Source organism: Diceros bicornis, chromosome 20, assembly GCF_020826845.1.
Source record: "Diceros bicornis minor isolate mBicDic1 chromosome 20, mDicBic1.mat.cur, whole genome shotgun sequence".
NCBI classification, from domain to species: domain Eukaryota; kingdom Metazoa; phylum Chordata; class Mammalia; order Perissodactyla; family Rhinocerotidae; genus Diceros; species Diceros bicornis.
Window position 1 is genome coordinate 26,879,091 of NC_080759.1, and position 18,253 is coordinate 26,897,343.

The following is an 18,253-nucleotide window of genomic DNA, read 5'->3' on the forward strand; positions in this document are numbered from 1 at the left end:
GTTCGTCTTAACAGCTCTTGAGCACAGAAATCTTTAAAGCCTTCTAGTGACCAAAATCGGATCACAGACAGAACCAAATCAGGGACAGACACTCGTGGCAAACCACTCATCCAACTCTCTTAACACTTAATACTGGAAACAATGATGACAATAACCCAAAACCAACAAGATCAATAGCAATAACACTATAATTAACAAGTAGCAATTCTTTTAATGAGATACTAATAACATCTTAAAAATATTAAATATAATGGACAAATGATTTATCATATTGAATTGACCCCTAATTACCTGAGGGTGGAGGGATAGTATGTTTCTGAAAAGCACTGTGTAATTTTAGGACATTTGGGACACAAGACCTTGACCAAAAACTGAAAATTTGATTTCCTAAAAAAATAAAAAAGGAAAAATATTTTAATGGCATTAAAAGCCTTAAAACAAGATAAAATGAAACATCATTTAAGAATACAACAGAGCTTAGGGCAGCTCAAGAGACATTTACTCTGCACTAATGCCAGGCACTGTGCTATGTGGTGTGAGGACAAAGATATCCTGAGGTAGTTCACAGTCAAAATAGAGCCATAGAAACCCTTAATTTTACATATGGTGAAGACAGGAAAGCACAGGGTGCTGTAAGCCCAGATTCCCCAGGTGACGAAAGGGCAAGCCTGGGAGGAAGGGCGCAGCTGGGAGGCTCAGCAGGCCAACAGCCTGTAGAGGTCTTGAACTCGAGCAGTGGTTAACAGGAAGAGAGAGGAGACAAAGCTGAGAAATGTTAAGGGAGTAAAATTGACAGGACCTTGTGACTGGCTGTGGAGAGTGCAGGAGGATGGAATGACACAGGGGTTTCTGGCTTGGGTAAATGGTAAATGATGGTTAAATGAGATGAGAAAAGGAAAAGGAGTAGATTTACAGTGGCAGGAGATAATGTCTTCAGTTGGGAATTTATTGAGGCAGGGAGCCTGTGGGACATCCGAGCACATGTTCACTAGCAGTTGGCTATATGTCAGGATACTGGGGTAGAGGTTAAAAGTAGACAAAGGTATTTTGAAGTTACTGACATAGGTAGTAATTTAAAGCATGAGAGCTATCAATGGATAGAAGAGTGGAAGGTCAAGGATGGAACTTTGAGGAATGCTAACTATGGAGGAGAGGGCAAAGGAGCAGGAGTTCAAGAGGCAGAGAAAGTAATTTCTCAGTATCAGGAGAATTAGGCGAGATGAGTGTCTTGTAAACTAGGGATGCACAAAATTTCTAGGAAGGAATGGGTAACAATGTCACAGGCAGCAGGGAGGTCTAGTAAGATAATGTTAGAAAAACCTTGAAGGCAGCTAGTATGACTTACTCATTTTTGTACACTTAGTGCATGGAACAATGACTGACACAGGTAGGCGCTCAGTAAATGCTTACAGAATTTTATTGATGTGGCAATCACTTTTATTAGTAAAACAATACACTTAAACGACTCAAACTCGAGAACAGTTGTGTGAGATATTGTTGATATTTTCCCAGGGAAGTTTTTTCTTGATCTAACCCAAACTAACTTTTCAGTAAAAAAAACATAATAAAGGAAATGTAGAAAACTTAATCCAACAGAAGGAAAAAAGAAAGCAAAGAAAAAGGATGAGAAAAAGAAAACACAAAATAAGGTGGATAAATTTAACCAGAAGTTTATTGTCGCACTCTTAATATCAGAAAAAAAAATAGAATTTAAGCAAAAATCTGTCATAGGACTGGAGGACTCTTACCATGGATAAAAAGAATCAGTTACCAACTAGGTGAATACGGTGTCAAGTGAGGTGACTAAGGTGAGTCGTTCAACTGCAGGGTCGGATTTTGTTTTTCTCTAAAATTGTACTATTTTATTTTTCACATATTTTTGGAATTTTTATTTTAAAAAATATTGCATTAAAATGTGATGCATCTTGATTACTGAGTTTTTTGGCGCCACTTTAAATTTTGCACCCGAGGCTGTCCCGGCTGTGGACCAGGAGGGTACTTGCATACATCTGAAAAAATAACCCCAAGCGGTTTATTGCAAAAGTAGGCAGACTAGCAAGAAAAAACACCTGGCATAAATCCCAACAATAGTGTAAGATTTTTAACATACCTGCATCAGAAACTGATAGATCAATCAAAGAACTAATAGAGGTAGGAAAGACATGCACAACACAACTAATTTTTTCCTGCAGCTCTATGAAGGGCAGCCCGCGGTAGGCCCAGCCTTGTCCCGGGCGCCCCCCACCCGGCGCGGGCAGCCGAGGAAGCACGTCCCCAAGACGGCGCGGGGCAGAGGCGCGACTCGCGATCCGCCTGGGGAGGAAACAGGCAACGCCGAGCAAGCGCCTGCGGTTCCTCCACGTCGCGTGCGGGCGCCCGTGGAATGGACGTACGAGCAGTCCCGCCGCCACGCGCTGGCCCCGGGACTCCACCCTCCCCCTCGCTCGTCCTGATTATACTTGGGCCGCTTCCCTGCGCACGTCCCCGCCCTCCACTGCCGGTACCATCCAACAGCGGCCCGACCTCGCCGGTGGCGCCAACCAGGTTGCGCACGCGCAGATACCGGAAGAGCAGCGGGATGTGGCCCTGGTACATATGACAAGCACAACCGCTTCTTGTTGCTGCCAGTCGGCACTCCTCCTCCTCGCCCCACCACTAAGCCTCGGGGTTCGGCTTTGGCTCCAGTTCCCGCACCTGGTCTCCCGCTCCCAGCTTTCTCCAGCTCCACGGCCACCCTCACCACAGATATGTGTAGCCCGAAAGCCGTAAAGTGTCGCGACTTCGTGCTTTTTGCCTTTTTCACGTCTTAGTTTCCTCCGATTTTCCTTTTCTAGGTTCCTGAGTTGAACGCTTAATTATTTTTTCCTGTATGTGTTTTAAATAAATGCACTTAGGTACGTGTTATAATAAGTAGTACTTCCACTGTTTACCAGAATATTTTGATTTCCTCTTTAACCTAGAAGTTAAATGCATTTTTTAAGTTTCAAAACAAAGGATATTTGTAAATTTATATATACGTTTTATATATTATTTAGATCTAATGTTTTAAACGATTAATTTGCACAGGAACTCCCTATTCAAACACTATATAAGAACAAAAAAAGACTCTTAACTACAGGTAGAGTGAGATAATGCTATGCAGCTTTGTGATGTAGGGGGGGAAAAATCTTTTCTTCTACCCTTCTAGGTTCTAGACTGGGGCCCCTATAACAAAAGATAGATTAACAGGAGAAAAGCATAAACATTTATTTATTTTTATTTAAAAAATTTTTTTAGTTGAAGTATAATTGACATACAATATTGTATGAATTTCAGGTGTTCAACATAGTGATTCAGCATTTATTTATGTTCCAAAATGATTACCCTACGACTAGTAACCATCTGTCCTCATAGGAAGTTACTACAATATTGTTGACTATATTCCATATGCTGTACATTACATCCCCATGACTTATAACTGGAAGTTTGTTCCTCTTAATCCCCTTCACCTATTTCACTCTTCCCCCCACCCTTTCCCCTCTGGCGACCACCAATTTGTTCTCTGTATCTATGAGTCTGTTTCTGTTTTGTTCATTTGTTTTGTGTTTTTTAGATTCCACATATAAGTGAAATCACATGGTATTCTTCTTTGTCTGGCTTATTTCGCTCAGCATAATATCCTCTAGATCCATCCATGTTGTTGCAAATGGCAGGATTTAATTCTTTTTTATGGCTGAGTAATATTCTATTATACATATATGTACGTGTGTATATATACCACATCTTCTTTACTCATTCATGTACTGGTGGACACTTAGGTTGCTTCCATATCTTTTTTACTGTAAATACTGATGCATTAAACATAGGGGTGCATGTATCTTTTCAAATTAGTGTTTTTGTTTTCTTCAGATAAATACCCAGAAGTGGTATTGCTGAATTGTATAGTAGCTTTATTTTTAATTTTTTGAGGAACCTCCATACTGTTTTCCATAGTGGTTGCACCAATTTACATTCCCACCAACAGTGTACAAGGGTTCCCTTTTCTCCACATCCTCACCAACACTTATTATTTCTTGTCTTTTTTTTTTTTTTTTTTCTGTGGGGAAGACCAGCCCTGAGCTAACATCTGTTGCCCATCCTCCTCTTTTTGCTGAGGAAGATGGCCCTGGGCTAACATCCGTGCCCATCTTTCTCTACTTTATATGGGACACCGCCACAGCATGGCTTGATAGGCGGTGGGTCGGCGTGCGCCAGGATTGGAACCCGAGAACCCCAGGCCACCGCAGTGGAGCTCGCGCACTTAACCGCTATGCCACCAGGCCGGCCTCTATTATTTCTTGTCTTTTTGATGATAGCCATTCTGACAGGTGTGAGGTGATATCTCATTGTGGTTTTGATTTGCATTTCCCTGATGGTTAGTGATGTTGAGCACCTTTTCACATACCTGTTGGCCATCTGTATGTCTTTGGAAAAATGTCTATTCAGATCCTCTGCCCATTTTAATGGGATTTTTTTTGATATTGAGTTGTATGAGTTGTTTATATATTTTGAATAGTAACCCCATATCAGATATATCATTTGCAAATATATTCTTCCATTCAGTAGGTTGCCTTTTCATTTTGTTGAGAGTTTCCTTCACTATACAAAAGCTTTTTAGTTTGATGTAGTCCCATTTGTTTATTTTTGCTTTTGTTGCCCTTGTCTAGGAGACATATCCAAAAAAATATAGCTAAGACTAATGTCAAAGAGCTGACTGCCTTTGTTTTCTTCTAGGAGGTTTATGGTTTCAGGGCTTACATTTAAGTCTTTAATTCATTTTAAGTTTATTTTTGTATATGGTATAAGAAAGTGGTCCAGTTTCATTCTTTTGCATGGATCTGTCCGCTTTTCCCAGCACCATTTATTGAAGAGACTGTCTTTTTCCCACTATATATTCTTGCCTCCTTTGTTGAAGATTAATTGACCATATATGCATGGGTTTATTTCTGGGTTCTCTATTGTGTTCCATTGATCTTTGTGTCTGTTTTTGTGGCATACAAATTTATTTAATATAAGTTTTACTTGACATGGGAGCCTAAGGAAATGAAGACCCAAAGAAGCAGTTTGAGCCAACGCTCAAATATTAAGTTATTATATTAATATTATATTAAGTTGGACAAAGAGTGGTAAACTGTGAAAACGTGACAAGACAAAGGGACCTGGGCAGTTAATCATGGAAAAGTGCCCAGGAAGATAAGGGTTAGTCTAACACGATTTGTTTACAGATTTCTCTTGGCCCCAACTTCCAGTGGAGTGGAGGTGGGATGCTGCCCTCTGATGATAAAAATGTCTTTCTTCCTCCAGGTGCAGTGAGGGCTTGTTTTATTTGGGAGTTTTATCTCCTGCTTTTAGGAAGGTCAGAGTGCCCTTTTGGCATCTGCTGTTTGTTTAAGTGGCTTTAACTTAAAATAATATGCCAGAGGAGCATGTTTTGGGGTGGTGTATTCTGAACTCTTTCAGTGACAACAAATTAGAAATTGTAGATAAAATGGACAATTTCTTAGAAAACTAAGATATCAAAATTGACTCAAGAAGATATAGAAAATCTAAATAAGAGAATAACTATTAAAGAAATTAAATCAGAGTTGAACATCTTTCTCTCAAACAGACACCAGGTCTAGATGGTTTTGCCAAACATTGGAGAAACAGACAATCCTTATCTTATACAAACTCTTTCAAATAATAGAAAAACAGAGAAAGCTACCCAATGCATTGTTGAGATGAATATAACCTTAATACACAAAATATTCAAGGATGATATCAGGGGATAAAAGTATGGGCTAATCTTGTTTATGAACATAGCACAAAAATCTAAATAGCAAATCAAACACAGGATCATGTAAAATTAATAAATTATGACCAAGTATGGTTTATCCCAGGAGAGCAAGGAAGAAAATAGTTTACTCCATCATATTAATTTAAGATTTATGTATTGAGCTTACAATGGGCTAGGCACTGTTCTAGGCATTTAGCAAAGTAACAGATAAAAGGAGAAGAGCCTTTAATTCCTCTGAGGAATTGAAAAGGAAGAAAACATCTCTTTACCTAGAAAACCAAAGAGTATCTACCCCAAACTATTACAACTAAAAAAGTTCAGCAAAGTTGCTGGATACAAGATCAACATAAAACAATCAAAAATAACTAATTAGAAAAAGGAATTTTTAAAAAGACCATTCACAATAGCACAAAACCTATAAGGTACCTAGGAATAGATCTAAGATAAGCTATACAGCAATATTGTACAATTTTCTTCATAAAGGTTGTGAAGGCCATAAAAGAAAACCTGAGTAGCTAGAGACAGAATTCCATATTTATGGATGGGAAAACAATATTTCTCAGATGTCAGGTCTCCCAAAACTTAGTAACAAATTTAGTGCAATTCCAACCAAAATTTCAAAGATTTTTGCAGAACTTAATACGAGGATCCTAAAATTTATAAGAAGGGTAAAGGACCAAGAACAGCCAAGACCGTTTGGAAGAAGAATAAGTCGGGGGGGGGGGGGGATTTATTGCATTAGGTATCAAGATTTATTAAAAAGTCGTCTTAATTGAGACAGTATGGAATTTATGCAAAGATAGATAAATAGAGCAATGAAACAGAAGAGAAAGCCTAGAAACTGACCTATGTGTATACGGAAACGTGAAGATTTAAGGCATGTCTACACATTAGTAGGACTGGGTGGTTTGTTGGGAAAAGGAAACAGTTCTGCCGACAAAAGATCCCTGTGTACCAACATAGAAGAGAGAGCACAGTATATTATTGAGTAAGCATTAACAGATTTACAAGCCTGTGAGGTAACATGAAAGTGACTATGAAGTTAGAACAGAATCTCACACATTTTATGCAGCAAAACAGAAGAAAGGATAATAACTTCTTTTACCTCCTCAAAAGACAAGGGTTGCACCTTGTGACAGTCCCTGTCCGTCTTGTGAGAGACCCTGAGCTAATTCTGGGGTAGTGCATATCGAGAGGTTATTTGCCCAGTGACCTTAGATATATAGCTATAATATAACAACTGGAGGCTTGCTTTAATCCTTAGAGAGATTTACCTCTACTCCAAAGGTTAAAGCAAGGACTCAAATTCACCATGTCTTGAAGGAAAACGCTCTTAAGAAAGGGGGAAGGGGAAAATGGTCTCTTTGCCCTTTGTAAATGGAGAAAATAATTTTCATTTACCCCTACAGTTCTGAGACATTAGTTATCCTTATGCAAAAAAAAATTCTTTTCATGACTCACAGCAGATATAAAATAGATTCCAGATGTAAGAAGCAAAGCTTTTCTTTTTTTCATTAGAAAATATTTATTGAACACCAATTATGTCCTGGGCACCAAAGATATGAAAGTGGATAAAGCACAATCCCTTTGATCAAGGAGCTTAGATTCTAGTAAAGGAAGTACACATATAAACAAAAAATGATGATAAAATGTAAAAACTCTGAAAGGAGGTGCAGGGTGGCCGAGGGAAGCCAGGTAGGGTCAGTACTGTGATGCTGATATTTGATGATGGGGTCAGACACCAGATCCCAAGTCCTCCACTGGCCACGCTAAGCCACCTTTTTAGGGGAAATTGGCCAAGAGGCTGCTCTAGTTAAGGAAGTACTCACACTAGCTGGAACTTTGGCCTCAAACCCCAACATGGATCCTGAGGCCTGGTGAGGCCTCCACCACCTGGAACTGACAGGCTCAGTTGCTAAAAAGCAAAGCTTTTAAAACAAAATGTCATTTTCATGATTTCTGGCTAGGGAAGGATTTGCTAAATAAGACAAATAGCGAACTATAAAGAAAAACTTGAAACAAAGTTAAAAGATAAGCTACCAAGTGAAAATATTTTCTACTAACAAAAGATTAGTATCCAAAATATTTAGAATTCCTATAAATAAATAAGAGAAAAGCCAAACAAACAAACAAACTGGTGAAAATAGGATTTGGCAATGTAAAGAGAAAATTTAATAGTCAATAATTCACTAATAGAGAAATGGCAAATTAAGCCAATTGAGATATTTCAATCCCATGAGATTGGCAAAATTTTAAAGTAACATTTTGAAGAGTTGTTGAGGATGTGCAGAATTGGAACTCTCATCCACAGCAGGTAGGAGTGTAAATTGGTATAATCACTTTGTAGAGCAATTTGCCTGTGTCAAATACAGTTGAAGGTGCACATATCCTCTATGTATTGTTCCAATTTTAGTATATATGCTACTACAGCGACTATGTCCTACAACCTAGCAATTCCACGTACAGGTCCATCCTCCTAGAGCAGTGGTTCTCCAAGTGTGTTCCGGGATTCGCAGTATCAGCATCACCCAGGAAGTTGTTAGAGATACATTTTCAGGCCTCACCGCAGACATAATGAATCAGAAACCTGAGGTGGGGGAGGGAGTGACAGCCATCTGTGGTTTCAAAAGCCCTCCAAATGATTGTGGTGCACGTTAAAGTTTGAGAACCACTGACGCCGAGAAATTCTCACAGAAGCCCCAAAAAGACATGTAGAAGAATAACAAAACAGAGCCCAGTGGTTTAAAAAAGTGCCAGACTGTCTGGATTCCAATCCCAGGCCCACCATTTCTTGGCCCTTTGATCTGGGGAAAGTTATGTAACTTTTCTCTATATTAGTTACCCATCTGTAAAATGGCGATAAATATAGTACCTTCTGCATATAGTGCTGTGAAAGAACTGATTCACGTGTGCAGTTACACGAGTGCCTGGCGCAGAGTAAGCACTCCTAAATGTAACCTCTGATGATCATTAGGAGCCTCATTATTCATTGCGGCCTTGCTTGTAACACTAAAGTATTGGAAACAGATTTCTTAAAAATAAGACTGAAAGCAAACATGGAAAAGGATTAAAATTAGTAAAATTTGGATAGTGGGTACATAGGTGTTTTTATCATTCCTGATACTTTTCTATGTGTTGAAATATTTCACACGCAAAGAATAATAGTAATGTCATCAATTATCTATTCACATTTAGATTTCCACAGAAGAGTGTTAAAGCAAATCATCATGTCTTTTTTTTTTTTTAAAGATTTTATTTATTTATTTTTCCCCCAAAGCCCCAGTAGATAGTCGTCTGTCATAGCTGCATATCCTTCTAGTTGCTGTATGTGGGACGCGGCCTCAGCGTGGCCGGAGGAGCGGTGCGTCGGTGTGCGCCCGGGATCTGAACCCGGGCTGCCGGCAGCAGAGCGTGCGCACTTAACCGCTAAGCCACCGGGCCGGCCCCAACAAATCATCATGTCTTGATTAAAACTGTTTCCATAGAAAGAGGTTACTGAACTTGTGTTCTTTGCATAAAATATAAGGCAATTTGGTCCCAACATACTTTTCATGTCTTCCCCTTACAAATTACACTCATAAATTCTATAATTCCAACCACATTTGCCTAAGTTCTGTCTTTTTCCACTTTTGTGCCTTTATACCCATTGTTTCCTTGACATTTACTGCCCTATTCAAACTCTATCCATCTTCCAAGTACCCAGCTCAAATTCCATCTCCTTGATAAAGATATACCTGAATCTCTGTTATAATTTATCTCTTCTGCCTCTCAATGTTCTGGACACTCATTCTATTTATCACATAGCCCTTGCCACATTCTGCCTTACGTTAGAAATGTTTTCCCCCTACTTTATTTCACACTTCTTATATAGAAGCAAATCATCTTTTATAATGCAGCAAAGATTGATACAATCCCCAAAATGATTCAAATGTTGACTTCAGTTCACTGAATATACACATTACACACATCAGATGCTACCCATGGAAACTGTATGGTCTGGGCTTCAGTGGCTGGTCAACAGAAATTATGATATTCTGAGTCCCCATATTCTTGCCTAGGAGTCATTACAGGTTTTTTTCAGGATTTCCTAATCCAAATATTTTTTATAATTCTCAAATTGTGGGTCCTCGAGAAGGGTCCTTTCCCTCTAAGAGTCTGGGGGGAGTGGTCTGATGGGGTAGGGAGGCTGATCTGTCACCTGATCAGAGCCCCTACCTGCAGTTTTATGGTGCCTCTGCTGGGCAGCTCCTGTTGACCCACTCCCTACCCATTGGCGGCCACCTCCTTCCTCCAGAGGACTGACCTTAGACCAGCAAGGAAATGCATTAGCTGCTCTCATGAATCACCTTTCAAAGGAGATTCCCAGGTGGAGCTGTTGGGCTGACACACTCTGGAGGGTCCTTCTCAAAGCAAAGAGGCATATCTGGAAGGGTTAGGGAAGGGGCTGGGGGTGGAGCAGGTAAAACCTCAGATCCTTGCTCCTTCATACCTCTGGGCCCTGCTGCTTTATCAGCCTACTCTGCAAGACTTCTTTCTTATTTGCAATAATTTTCATATATTGCCCTCCAGGGGAACACCTTCCATCAGATAGGTCTGTGTTTGTGTGAACTCCAGTTCTGAAACAAAAGTAGGTTCTTTCCCATGAGATTCCTGGCCTTATGCAATAGAGGCACCAGAAGGGTCCTTGGGAGAATGGTTTAGCTTCTTTAATCTCTTATCAGCTTGCTTCCCCAACCAAGTAATCATATTATCTGAATAAAAACTATGTAAATGCAGAAGAAATGTCACAGAATACCTTTTTTCAACCTGATTGCCACTCCTAAATCTCTCCTGTATGGAAATTCTGGATCATCATTGAAATCAGAAGAAGTTGCTCACTGGTCTTTAAAAATGGAAATATTCTGACAGGAGGCTGCATGAGAAAACCTCTAGGGGGCGATGTTACCTAAAAGAATCTTACCATTGCCCTAGTCCAAACCTCCCTGACAACATTCTTCATTGCCTAACTCTTTATGCACTTTTCAAAGGATTCCATCTTTCCTGGCCTTTTATATTTCTGCCTGCCTCAAAAGGGCGCCGGTCACATCTGCCAACATGTAGTAAGTGCTCTTATTACATGCCTCTTGCCTTTTGATAGTTAATCTGACTTAGCTCAAGTGATCTCCAGGGGACCCCATCCTACCTTTATATTTGAGAAATGTAATCCAGTTTGCTAAGTACGTACAGGTCCTGGGTGCCTTTTTGGCTTAAAACTATTCCTTGAATTTATGTCATCACTCAGGTAACTCAAATTCCTGAACACACAGGTTTGCCTATGATTCTTTCCCACTATACTTTTGAAAGTCCATCTTATATTTTATAGTTGCTTGGGTCACAACTAATAGCAGTGGTCTGTGTAGTAGCTCTTTAAAGCTAGTAACTCTTCATCTTTCTTCCCGCAGGGTCTAGCATAGTGATTCACCCTATAACAATTCATAGATAGAGGTAGTGATTCACTCCATAACACTTCACATAGTGATTCTTATAGAGTAAGATGGGTGAATGAATGGGTGGATACATGAATAGACCCCAAACCTTGTTTGGAATATTAAAAGTTTGACTTAGAGAATAGGCAGCACATTGTAGCTAAAGAAATAATTTTAGGAAATCAATGCATTAATAAATGTAAGGACAACCAGTATTCCGTTCTCCTATAGTACTTTTTAAAAAAATTGAAATGTAATTCACATACCATAAAATTCATCATTTTAAAGTGTACAGTTCAGTGGTTTTTAGCATATTCACAGAATTGTGCAACCATAACCACTATCTAATTCCAGCATGTTTTAGCACCCCAAAAAGAGACCCTGTACCTGTTAGCAATCACTCCCCATTCCCTCCTACCCCCAACCCCTGGTGACCACTAACCTACTTTCTATCTTTATGGATTTGCCTATTCTGGACATTTCGTATATTGGATCATGCAATATATGGCCTTTTGAATCTTGTTTCTTTCACTTATAATCCCATTGCACTTTGAACAGATCTCTGTTAACACTTATTTTGCTGTGTTGTGATTGTTTACCTGCCTGCCTCCTACTGGACTATTAAATATTAAACATCACAAGGGCAGAAACTATGCCTTGTTTATTTCAACATTTCTAACACAGAGTTCAGGGTCTGGCACAGAGTGGACACTCGATAAACGTTTGCTGCACGAACAATGCTCTTCCTACTCCAGCGAATCTGATTGGTTGGTGCTTGGATGTGCCTCTGTACACACTCCTTACATGCATAACAAAATGAAAGGCCCCTTACTGGGTCTAGATGGAGAGGAAAGCAGGATGTCCTTGTGGTATGAAATAGCTTGCATTGGGAAAGGTAAACATTTTCCTGATTCAGGCTGCTTCAGACTTGCACGACAGCTAAATTAGAATAGAAGTGAGGCTGATTAGAACTATTAACTCTTTATATCACTTGTGTCGGTATAATTCAACCACATCTATTAATTAAAATGCATGGTTTAGAAGTTACTGAAGACATACGTTTTTGTAAATAAATTTATGTAAAAAATGAATTTATGTAACTATAGATATATAATTAATATATATTTGGATTGTAGATACATTCTAATTTCCCTAGAATTAAAAAATACATATATTGGGCTGATGCTAGGTTTTTATTGAGCTGTATCTCCAGCTGAGATTCTGTTCCACATGGAGCAGCATTCGGCTATTCAGGACAGGCAGGACAGGAGAGGAAGGTCAAAGTCTTTCTTTCTGGAGGAAGACAGCTCCAGTTAATTGTGTACAGAACCTCCTTGAGGCTCTGGCACTAGGGTCAAGGCATTTTCCCCAGGGCCTGAAGATGACCTGAAGTCAGCACCGAGACTGTTGACAAGAACCTTGCCAGAGTAGATTTGCTCCAGTCTAAGACATCAGGTTCCATGAGTTTCACTCAGATTCTGTGAGATATAACAACCCAAACAAGCATTCCATTCTCTTATACCCCAGGGCTCTGGACTTACAGTTCCTTCTACTTAGAATGCTCCACTCCCTTTCTCCATCAGGTGAATTCTGCCTCCTCCTTTAAAATTAGTCCAAACTTCATGTCCTCTGATGGCTACCCTGTCTTCCCTAGGCAGCGTTAATTTCTCTAATCTGTGTTTCTGTAGGGCTTGGCTCAGGTCTCCATAGGACTAGAGGTTTAAAAAAATTACAAGTCAGTGGCCGGCCCCATGGCGTAGTGGTTAAGTGCTTGCACTCCGCTGCTGGCAGCCCAGGTTCGGATCCCCGGTGCACACCAACACACAGCTTGTCAGGCCATGCTGTGGCGGCGTCGCACATAAAGTGGAGGAAGATGGGCACGGATGTTAGCTCTGGGCCAGTCTTCTTCAGCAAAAAGAGGAGGATGGGCATGGATGTTAGCTCAGGGCTGATCTTCCTCACACACACACAAACAAACACACTAAATAAATAAATTTATATTAAAAAAATTACAAGTATTGCATGCTAGTTGAAAATTGCCCCCTTTTTAGAAGTAGTCATTGCTTATAAATTTGGGCATATGTAGTTCCATTTCTTGTCCTCTGTGTATGTATGTACATTCTTTTTATAAAAATGAGGTCATTTATAATTCTTATACTGAAACTTGCTTTTCTTAACAATAAATTACGGACATTCATATATCTTAGTGTAAATATATCCACCTCATCCTTTATTCCATTGGGATGTACCATTATTTATTTAACTATTGACGACATTGAGGCCCTAGTGTTTCGCTATAGTGAACAGCTGTGCACCTATCTTTATGACTGAGGAGGCTTTTGGAAGAACAGAATTCCAGAAGGACAGTTATAGTGGGTCAGTGGGGTTGTATCCTAAGCATTTAGTTCCAAATCTGTCTCCTCTACTACAGCCTCTTGGGGACAGGGACATATTGTTTTAGTTATGTTTGTATCCCCCAGTGACTAGCATTGTGCCTGGAACATTTTATTTGCTCATTAAATGTTTGTTGAGTAAGTGAATGAATGAATGGTAGTGGAAGGTTTTGATACCCAGTGAGTCACATGGACACTCTTAATTTCACATTCAGCTCCTTCTCTGCTCCATAGCTGTGAGTAGGCCTGATGTTTCCATGTGGGCAAAGCATGGATATAGAGATCCCCATCCCAAGGGCAGGTACCTCTATTGCTTAGAGCTGACACTGTAGAGGGGTCTAACCATTTCTTTTAACCCCTAATTCAGGGGCTAACTTCCGTCTGTTATTATGAGGCTGCTACCTGCAGCCACTGTTGGATGTAATTTCTAAATTTAAAAAAAAATTTATTACCTACTTGGTAGAATGGGAAGCATAGGAGAATACTGTGTGCATGTGGCATTAGGAATCTGCAGATACACATTTTAGTAGAGGATTGGATTTCCTTTCATACTTGTGTTGACCTCTTTTCCTTACATCTGGGTAACATAAGGTCAGTCTTAACCTGACCTCCTGCCCCAGTCACTCCGCACTTTAATCCATCTTGTTTATCACTGTGAGATAGATTTTCCTAAAACCCTTCTCCTTTCTCAAATCTTTAACGGTCCCCATTTCATAAAAGCTAAATCTCCTTACACTGACATTCAAGGCCTCAGTGGTGTGACCTCAGTCTATCTTTTGTATCACATCTCCCATCACTCACCTTCCTAGCCACTCAATTCAGACAAAGTGGTCTATTTTTCTCTACATCCTAAATGTGCCTTGGGCTTTCCTGTCTCAGAACTCTTGACCATGCACTTCTTTTAATCTGAACAAGTATTTTCCACTTTTCTCCACCCATCCAAATCCTCCAAGATTCAGTCAAGTCCTTCCCCCTCCCTTGCCGGGGGAAAATTTCAAACCTGCTCCAGGGGCCCATGTGGTTGTTCTCTTCTAACTGTGTGGGACATTCTGTCAACATTACTTCTTTCATGTTTAATCAAGTCAGTCTATAACCCCACTAACATCGTTGTCTAGAGCTGTTTTTCTCTCTTCACTTGTTTTGTGTTTTTGCCTGTACTTATTTTTATCTCCCCCAAATACAGTGTAAGTTCTGGAAGGTAGAGACGTGTCCTGTCCCAGGTCTGCATGCACAAAGCCCTCACTTAGTGTTTGCTCCTTGCTAGAGTGGATTAATGTTCTGCTTCTCTGGAGTCTTAAAGATGAGAGCCAGGCCATTGTTCTATAAACTGTAAGATTTAAGTTTTTTTTCCTTTTCTTCTTTTAGCCATACTTCCCATTGCCTCCAGCTGTTGCACCGAGGTTTCACATCATATTTCCAGAAGGCTTCTGGAAAGAGTGAATACATGTCGCATTCAGAGAGCTGATGGGGATTGTGACTTGGCTGCTGTCATGTGAGTGTCTTCAGCAGGGAAATCTGCACAGTGATCATTTCTCGGCCAATGAACAGTAGGCTGAGGAGGCTTTGCCTGACACACAACATAGAAATAATCATACAAACAAGAGAGGGGAGAGTAAATATTCTGCCTTTCTGCCCCAGGCTCCCTGGAGTGAATGCACAATCTCTGCATTAAGATGTCCAGAGCCCCCATTACCCTCTGCTCCCCCCCACTGCAGTGCTGTGATTAGGGCTAAACGCCTTCAGTCACCCCACGATGGGCACGACTTTCCTAAGCAAAACAAGGGATGCTCTGAGTGAAAAAACACAACAAAAAGAAAAACAGAAGGTGACTGTTCTATTTCATGGCTTTAACTGTAACTTTTTCCAGGCAAGTACATGGGTTGCTGTCATTTTCACTCTCTGAGTTCATAAGGAGTGTATATAAGGTTCCAGTAGAACTGTAGAGATGAGATGTCTGTACCTGGTACAAGTGCTACATGCAGTCAAGCACAAATGCCCTTCTTTGCTTTGATTCTTTCCTATTGGCTCATGGTGAGCCCTCTCACCCCTCCCACCTCCACCCCTGGCTCATTTATTAAAAACTTTAGACCTATACGTACTTAAGGTCTTCACAGAGACTTTAAAATATGAAATGCTTGGTATTTAGCAAATTTGGATTCTGACAACAATGCTGTGAGGAAGGCATAAATTATCTGCATGTCACCGAGGAGAAAGCTGTGGCTGAGGAGATGACATAGCTCACCTGGTGACATACAGCTAGTGAATGGCAGAAATGGGATGTGAACCCAGGTCTCTTCGTTCAGAACACTGTATACCTCCAAGGTCTCTCAAAAGCAGCGGTGGGACTAACCATAAAATGCTCTCCCAAAACTCCATTACATTTGGCACCTTCAAATCAGAAAAACAGCATACTAGGCTTCTCCCTGGTGTGCTGGTTCTACACCACTTATGCTCCAGGTGATCTAATGAGCCATTCGGTGCCCCTTCTTTGGGCTGCAAATAAGCCCATTGCTTATGCGTGCATTCCTAAGAACTGGGGAACCTCTTTATTTATTTAATGAATTCAACAAATATTTATTGACTAGTGATTATGTACCAAGCACCATTCTTTGTGGTGGGGAAGTAGCAGCGACAAAACAGACTCTGCCCTCCTACAGTGTCCAGGGGACTCTACCCAGCTGGGTCCTGCAAACCATTCTCTGAGATTTAAGATACATTTTTCTCCATTCAGAGGAATCCATCCATGACCCAACTTTGATAAATACTGCTACAAGACAAGGTTCTTAGAAGTTCAGAGGAAGAGTTTGTAAGATGTCCATTGATAGACTTCTCTCAGGTCAGGGGGCTGTGAACTCCCTGAAATTTGTGGGAATGAATGTGTGAGCATTTTTCTGGGGAGAAGGTCCATAGGTTTTATAAGAGTCTCAAAAGGATCTAATAAAGATCTAATAGATCTAATAAAGTTTAAAAATCACACTTGGGGTTAGATGTGCAGAGGAAGACAATTCCTGGCCCAAACTTTTGATAAGGATGAGTGTCTATGTGGGGGAAGGGAGAGGGTTGAGAACTCTCTTAGCATCTCCTCAGTTCATGTCACTGAATCCATTGGCTCAGGTGGTTTAGTCACTGGGAGCCAGTGTATCTTGTAGCAATCCAGGAAATACTTACTAATGAGGTACTTTTTAGGGGTGCTTCAAGTCTCAAACTTCTTTGAAAAACTCCCTTAGTATGTGCCTGGCTGAGATTCTATCAGTCTTTTATTTAATCTTAATAAATAGTGCTGGTAGGGCCGGCCCTGTGGCTTAGCAGTTAGGTGCGCCCGCTCCGCTACTGGCGGCCCGGGTTCGGATCCCGGGCGCACACCAATGCCCCGCTTCTCCGGCCACGCTGAGGCCGTGTCCCACATACAGCAACTAGAGGGATGTGCAACTATGACATACAACTATCTACTGGGGCTTTGGGGAAAAAAAGGAGGAGGATTGGTAATAGATGTTAGCTCAGAGCCAGTCTTCCTCAGCAAAAAGAGGAGGATTGGCATGGATGTTAGCTCAGAGCTGATCTTCCTAGGAAGGAAGGAAGGGAGGAAGGGAGGAAGGGAGGAAGGAATAGTGCTGGTAATATTTGGAGAGTAAAAATTCATAGGCAGTTCATGGATGACAGTGCTCTGGAAAATTGGAAACATTTGGGTATTTGTGTCAGGTCTACCTAGCTGAACTAAATCTGCCTGAGGCTGCTCTGGCTATGCTCAGAAACACCAAATTCTCAACTTTCAGTTCCTTCCACCTCATTGGCATATGTCATCTCAGACTAAAGAAGACTTCAGAACTTGTAAGAGCTCCCATGGGACTCCCAGGAAGGCATGGGGAAAGAACCAGGGGAAATTTGTGTGTGTGTATGAGTAAGAGTGTGTATGAGCTAAGGATTACCAGGGGACACTATTGGTAACAGGATTTTTCAGAGAAGTTTCTTTGGGATAAGCAGATGTGAGATAAAGATCTAAAAGTTACAAGAGCAGAAATTATATAAGTCCTCACTTTGGTAAGGGAAAATATGATAAAAAATGATCAGAATACGATTAAAAAGGACTCATTTTTAATTAAAGGGAAACTATGAAGCTAATCACTTGGATCTAAAAATATTTTATTCAAGTACAAGTTTGTAAGTTGACTTCTCTGTGCTGATAAGACAGCTGAAAAATACAGAGTAGTTATGACCTGGTCTCAAATAGGATTAAATTTGACTATGTAGTATTTTTTAATCACAAATTACAGATCTTCTCTGTTGTGTTTCCTGACATTTAAAACAAAAAGATAAAAGTTCTCTTGTTTTCAATTTGTTTTGCTGCAGAACACATCTTTACTTATCCAAAATATAGTCCCTTAACTTGGAATGTGTATAGAGACTTGAAGCTTTGAGTCGTTTTAGTTGCAGAAAACATTGCAAGCATTGGAAATATAATTCCCAAAGAGCATGTATTATTATTAATCACAATTAACTAATATAAATTAACTTACAGTGAACTCACTAGATTTCTTTCCTTTTTCTTTTCTGCCTAGAAATAGGTCCTTTGTTTCACACCCTATAAATGATCATTGTAATTT

General features: G+C 40.3%; 1 protein-coding gene across 2 annotated transcripts in view; it reads left to right on the forward strand.

The window, feature by feature from the left end:
* CCL28 (C-C motif chemokine ligand 28) overlaps window positions 1-18,253 on the forward strand; it is a 28,671-nt gene that overhangs the window by 7,193 nt on the left and 3,225 nt on the right. The window contains exons 1-2 of one of the 2 annotated variants that reach the window (XM_058564143.1): window positions 2,470-2,894; window positions 15,018-15,144. In XM_058564143.1, the coding sequence (XP_058420126.1) occupies window positions 2,885-2,894; window positions 15,018-15,144 (137 nt within the window). In that variant the 5' untranslated portion in view covers window positions 2,470-2,884. Of the gene's footprint in view, window positions 1-2,469; window positions 2,895-15,017; window positions 15,145-18,253 lie in introns of those variants that run through there. The other variant, XM_058564142.1, reaches the window with a different exon arrangement.